Source organism: Dromaius novaehollandiae, chromosome 12 (genome assembly GCF_036370855.1).
Source record: "Dromaius novaehollandiae isolate bDroNov1 chromosome 12, bDroNov1.hap1, whole genome shotgun sequence".
NCBI lineage: Eukaryota > Metazoa > Chordata > Aves > Casuariiformes > Dromaiidae > Dromaius > Dromaius novaehollandiae.
In genome coordinates, this window is record NC_088109.1 from 26,059,079 (window position 1) to 26,065,310 (window position 6,232).

Genomic DNA, 6,232 nt, shown 5'->3' on the forward strand with positions numbered 1-6,232 from the left:
ACTTGCTCCTCCTGCCCTGGCACAGGGGAAACAAGCAGGTCAGGGCCTGTCCAGAGTCATTAACACCAGACTGCTCTTTCCCATCCAAGCCCAAGCCCATCTTAATAAACGCCTAATTGGAGTGTGTGTTAATGCAGCCTGCTAGCCACACGCGTCCCGGGGGGTTCTGCTCTGCGCCCGCGCCCGCGCCGTATCGCGGCCGGAGTTAATCAGATCAACAGCGTCCTGCCGAGGGCTGCTGCAGCCCGCCCAGCACGGGGCCGGAGGTAGGAGACATCCTTCGGCGTGCATCGGCTCTCAAAAACAGGGACAAGGCAGCTGGAAAGGCGGGGGAAGAGCTGTCCTGCAGAGGCTCCCCGCGTAGCCCCGGGTCCTCGGTGGCACCCGGCCTCCGGCAGCATCAACCACCCGAGCGCTTCTGAGCGCGGGAGCTGCAGTCGTCCCTCTGGGCAGCTCTCGTACGGCACGAGCTGCACGTCCCAAACACCAGAGCCTTTTGCAGAGACAGCCAGCCCGGGTTTGCTTTCTCGTGGGCTGTGGCGTGCTGCAAACTTGGACAGCGAAGAGGAGCAGCTTGCTTTGGAGATATAATTAACACAGCTAAGCCTACCAGCACTGCAAACACAAGCTGGTTTTAATTATAGCCAGAAAGTCTGTGCAGCTCCAGCCTCCACCACAGTCACGTTTAATAGCGGGAACGACACCAGAGAGCGGAAATTCATCATTCCGCTTAATAAGGCTTTGATGCCGAGGTAGAGGAGCAAAGACATAAATATTCACATTAACCATCTCAGAACTGGGCCCATTAGCAGAAAACGTCGGCTGACGGCTGTCTGTTGGCAGAACCCCTCCACGCACCGAGGCCTCGTGGGGGAAACAGGAGCACCCGAGCAAAGGGAAAGATGGAATTCCCTCTGGAAAGGGAGCGTACGGAAGTAACGCGGAGTAAACGAGCCACCGGGGAGCTGCGCTGCTGTCAGCTTCCCTGAGGTTTGCTGCGTTAATGAGCTCCGCTTCCTCCAACTTCCAGACATCGTTGTCTGAACTTCTGACAACTACATAGCACAGGACGTACTATATATCTGCAAGTACAGCTGCGTATCCTAGGCAGGGGCTGCACTTTGCAAGTAAGAGCTGAACGTTAGTAGAACATTTGAGAAATATCCTTATAATCACTGCATTGAATTTGCAGCTATAAAGCAGTATTTATACATATTTTAGATGTTTACTGTTTGCTTGCATGCTTTTCTGAAGAGACACTTTTAGAAACTGCCTTTTTCATTTCTGTGTATTATATTGGAGACTGAAATCTATCAGGAGTCAAATTCTTTTGTGCTGTTTTAAAAACACGGCTCAAAACCACAGCTGCTCGGCAGCGTTCACACGCTGAAACGCATGCGAATAGCGCGACACAAACAAAGCTGCAGCAAAGGGCCTGCTGCACCGTGATAACATTGTTCCCGAACTGTCCCCTTTCACCGAAAAAAGACAAATTGCTAAAAAAAAAAATTGGCAAACAAAAACCTAGATTCCATGGAACAGGATAATGGTTTATGCTTAAAAGCATTAAACAACAGGCTTTCTGGACGATCATATACAGTTAGAAAGGTGAAGCAGTCGCAGCTGCGCGCGAGCAAGCCGACCTCTCCCAGCGCTCACCGCAGAGGACGAGGGCGGAGGGTACGTGCCGGCATTGCTTTCTAAAGGCGGGTCAGCCTCGCTTACGGGAGGATACGGGAAGTTTCGAGCGCGTTGTCAAGGCGCAGGGAGGATCAGGGCCTGGGAGCAAGCGGAGCGCAGGGCTTCAGGCTACGAGGCTGGCGCGTTACGGCTGCCGGCAGCGTGCAGCACTTCGGTCAACAAAAACCATCGGCAGAGACGGCCAACGTCCTCCTGCACGCCCTTCCAAAGCAGCTCCCCAGCTGCTGATGCCTGGTGTTCCCGAAAAGGCTGACGCCGAGCGGAGCAGCCGCGGTCGCTGCCTCCCAGCCGACAGCCCGAGCATCTCCCGTCCGCCGCGCCCAGGGCGGATGGTGCCAAAGGGAGGGAGAGGCGCGACGGACCCCCGCGCAGCAGCGCCTGGTCTCGCGTTTCATTGCAGACCTGCTGTCTCCACCGGGTTTTCCTCCCAGGAAGCTGCGGTTCCATCTCGAGCCCTGCAACCGAATGCGTTTTGTGTTCTCGGGGCTGCAACGCCGCCCCGGAACGCGACCCAGACGCCTTCTCCGGGTTCAGGAACCGGAGGGCAAACGGAGGAATTTCAGACCCCTGGAATAAACCCCAAACTCACTGATCCTGTGACGCTGAGCCCGGCTCGTTAGTCTGGGGGAGGTGGGGTCGGCGGGGACTTAACGAGCTCGTTCCTCTCCATCGCGTGTCACATCCCGGAGCAGAGGAGCGGTGCTCCAGCTCACACCCGGCCTTAGGAAGGCAGAGATTTCTTTCAGGAAAAGCATTACCAGATGCTGTTAGCGGACATTTTGTGCCTCGGACGTGCAGATTTGCTCCCTAGGTCTCTTACCGTCTAGCTGCGTCCTCACCTGTGCTTTGGCAGCGACAACTCGCACCGCGCACTTGAAGCCACAGCGATTTGCTGGTTCGTTTCTCCCCTCCGTCTTCAGCCACGGGAGGTGAACGAGGCCCAGGGGAGCAAGACCAAATGCTCAAAGCCCTAAAGTTCCTGTGATCTGAAAAGCTACGGTTTGATAGATGAATTTTGATTTTAAAAAAGCAGCTCTTGAAAGTTAATGTTTTTGCAAAAAACAAGGAAATATTTAGCAAAAATCTTAATTTACAGCCTCAAGAAAACGTCAATGGAGCCACTTACTGAACCTCCGCTGTCAGGAGCTCACAGGTAGCTTTGGCATCCACTGAAAGGAACCTAAAGCTGCCCTGTACCTCACTTCCACCTGTTTTGAGCGGCCTTGCTACGCTCATGTTTTAATTTCACCTTTCTGAAGTCGTAATCCTAAAGCCCTTGGTTCAAGGAAAGACAGTTCCCTCCAGGGAGGGACGGATGAGGATGCAACGGCCTCTCCGCAGGAAGCGTTCCCTCGCCGAGGATCCAGCCTGGGGCTTCGCCTTTGCCGCAGTTTCAGTCCCGGTAAGAAAGGTCAAGCAGGATGATGTTGCCGGATCCGCAGATTAATTCCGAGTCCTTGTGCCGCTGTAAGCGGACCATCAGCGAAAGCTGCACGGAAGAGCGGGAAGGTGCCTGCGCCGGGTCCTGCCGCTGGCCCGGCACGGTCCCAGGAAGCCTTGGCGGTCGACAGCCGCCGTCTGGGTTCAGGTGCTGCAGAGCTAAAAACCAGTGCTCTTATCCGAGAAAATCTGGGGGTTTCATCCGGATCCGCCACACAGGGACGCAGACCCTGCTCTTCGCGGGAGATGCGTGTTGTCGCGTCCTGTCCTCAGGACGCCCAGATCCCCCAGACCTGCCTCGTTCCCCTGCTCACACCACGCACATCCCGGGACACAGCTGTAAAACAAGTGCATTTAGAAACCACGCGGCACGATCCTCCGCTCTCTCATATCCCGTGAAGCTGCCTGACGACGCTGACGGTCCCATCGGTTTAGCGTGGGCATTTCACACTTGGGATTAAAAAAAATAAATTAGCAAGCTGAAAAACTGAATACAATATTTTAATGCAAAGCCTTAAAGGAAAAATAGAAGGTTTTAAATTTTTATCTATCTTCCACTGCCAATTCCAAGCTGCTTTGTACTAAGCCATTTTTCCTTCTCCACAGAATTAATACAAGTGGAGAATAACAGCCTAAGGAAACGCTCCTCGGTTTGCTATTGCACTCGTCAAAGCAGAGTCTTTACGCTTTACTAGTAGGTGACATTTTCTGTATGTATAGCAGGAAAAATTAGGAAAAGAATGTGGTTAATCTAAGCAGAGTAAATAATTACTGATCTGCTGTGCTGCCTAACAAGAAAGTTGGAGTTCTGCATAGAGATAGATAATGGATTTCTCCTAATTCTCTTCCCTCCTCCATCAAACAAATAAGAGGAAAAAAAAACAGTATAAATTTCACCAAAAATTAATTTTTAAAGGAAAGACCTTTGTTCAAGGTCACCTCTCCAATTTTTTTTTCTTAATCTGAGGCAAATGCTGTTCCTTTTCAGACAGTTTTCTCCCTTTGTAAAGCATTTCCTTTTCAGCTTTAACTCTAGGTGCATTTTTGATGGAGAAATGAGGCTCGGGATGAGAGCCCCGAGTCCTCCTCTTCTATCAGCTTTCAACTCGACGCCGTTCGCCGGGTGGGAGCCGGTTCCCTCCCCCGGCGCGGGCGGCGATGATGGGGCAGGACGGTTTCCCACCGCGGGACCTGCCGGGGTCACAGGAGGGAGCAGCAGCACCTGCCCGGGTACTCCTCCGCGTGCACTTTCCTCTCCTTCCCGAAGGCGTAGAAGGAATATGCCTTCCCTTTCCATTCGTACTCGATCTTAGTGAGGGGAATTAGCTCAACAGCATGCTTCTGCAAAATAAATAAATAGAATAGAATAAATAAAAAGGGCTATTTTAACGACCTCTGATAGGAGGTGCAAGCCCAGGCGCCAGCTCCACCGCGCAGGGCTCCAGCCCTGATACGATGGGGCAGCAACCGCTTTCTGTTCCATGCACACATTTAGGGGAGAAGAGGTCTTCTCCTCTTATTTTGATGCCCCAGGGGGTCCATCCGCGTGAAGCTGCATCTCTGGGGCGTTTTTACCCACCTGCCTCAATATCCGCGTCTCTGCCGACACTTGCATCCGACGCAGCGCGATGCAGGACTCCGCGCCCCGCACGACCGACGCCGGGAAGCGCGGAGGACTCACCTGGAAAATCGCAACGTTGCAGAGAACGTATTAAATGGCTTCCTAACCAAGTTAAAGGGAAATGCTCATGGACCTGCAATGCATGCACTTTAATTTCAGTCCACAGCAAGGTGCAAATACTCACTGTCCACGTCCTCTTTGGCATATACTTTGCAGCTATTTTTAATAAGCTCTGCTCTAGAGACAACCGCTTCACTCATGTCCGAGTTGCTGGGGTTCCTGGTGTTGTGATTCATAACTCCGGCTCGCGGCTTTGGTTTGTCCCCATTACGTTCATCCCAGTGTACTTGTAGATATCTCTAAAATTTAATCCACCTCCGGGCTGCCACCCACGAGGATACAGCGAGGCCCGTTAGCAGCTCCATGTCACGCAGCCCCTGGGAACGGCCGTGACTTTTCCTGGCCAACAAGCAGCAGGATTCTCCTGGAGACATTCCACTGTCTGTGTCTGTCTGGTTTCGGTCTCTCCGAAAGTGGCTTTATGGTTAGACAGAAGTTCGTAACTACATCCGCGCGTTCTGCAGTTTCTAGACAAATATCAGCGCTGCTGTGATAACTTACAGTTTACCAAGTGACCTTCATCGCTGAAGAGCTCCCTCCCGGTGACCTCCGGGAAGCGGGAGGCGGGAAACCCGTGGTTCTCCTCGGCCACGTACTCGGTGGTGCTGGTCTTCCTGCGGGGAAAAGAGGGAAGGCGGCTGAAACAGCGTGCTCTTCACTTCTCCCATTTAGAAATATTAGCTTTATACTAAACAGTGCATTGAATATTGCGTTGGATATTAGCTACACCCCTAGTCTTGAAGCATTCGGTGCCTTTGGACCAGGATCAGGCCTTGGCTTACTGGCAACAGTCCCAGGCGGACGGGGAAAGCCAAGTGCGATGCACCGGGTTGGTCGGGGAATGGCTTGTCTGCACGTGCGGCCCATCTGTTAGGTGGTCGGGCACAGGGACGGTCTCGGCACCCGCCCCGGGAAGCGAGCAACCGCAGGAGGCCGGAGGAGGCTCTCGGCTGCCCCGGGCGCTTCACGTGCTCCATCGCACGGCCGATCCGCGGCCAGGACACCGCACGCACCAGCGTTCAGGCTTCACACGTTCCCCTTCACCCCCCGCTATGGAGGAGCCGGCTGCACTTCAAAGTTTCCTTTGAGCGCTTAACCTCTGCTTTTCCGCGATGCCGACCGCAAACCCCCCGGAGAAGGACGTCTTCCCCCGGGCATCAAGCTGTGGGCATCGGCCGCTGCGCGAGCTCCTTCCCGAGAGCAGTGACTTACACTGCCCGTGATTTCTGACCATTTAATTAATTGGATAAGCTCAACAATTCTCTTCTATTTATGTTATTAATAATTTCACAAAAAGCCACTGTTCAAAGCAGAGATTTGTGTATGCACCCACAAACGCCCTAACTGCAC

The 6,232-nt window shown here is 53.2% G+C and overlaps 1 protein-coding gene across 1 annotated transcript; it reads right to left on the reverse strand.

Moving 5' to 3' along the window:
* Positions 1-264: 264 nt before the first annotated feature.
* LOC135329720 (protein SSUH2 homolog) lies at positions 265-5,492 on the reverse strand. The gene is made up of 4 exons (XM_064519245.1): positions 4,947-5,492; positions 4,721-4,822; positions 2,291-4,482; positions 265-2,156 (listed from the first exon to the last, which is right to left on the reverse strand). Exons 1-3 carry the CDS (start codon positions 4,965-4,967, stop codon positions 4,342-4,344), a joined length of 264 nt encoding a protein of 87 aa, XP_064375315.1. The 5' UTR covers positions 4,968-5,492; the 3' UTR covers positions 265-2,156; positions 2,291-4,341.
* Positions 5,493-6,232: the final 740 nt, after the last annotated feature.

What these genes read in the sequence shown, in the direction of transcription:
- LOC135329720 (XM_064519245.1), bottom strand. Translation starts at nt 4,967, where the DNA reads ATGCCAAAGAGGACGTGGACA. An exon ending in TGCCAAAGAGGACGTGGACA is followed by an intron (nt 4,823 to 4,946) that starts GTGAGTATTTGC and finishes GCGATTTTCCAG; the next exon opens with GTGAGTCCTCCGCGCTTCCC. An exon ending in AGACGCGGATATTGAGGCAG is followed by an intron (nt 4,483 to 4,720) that starts GTGGGTAAAAAC and finishes TTTATTTTGCAG; the next exon opens with AAGCATGCTGTTGAGCTAAT.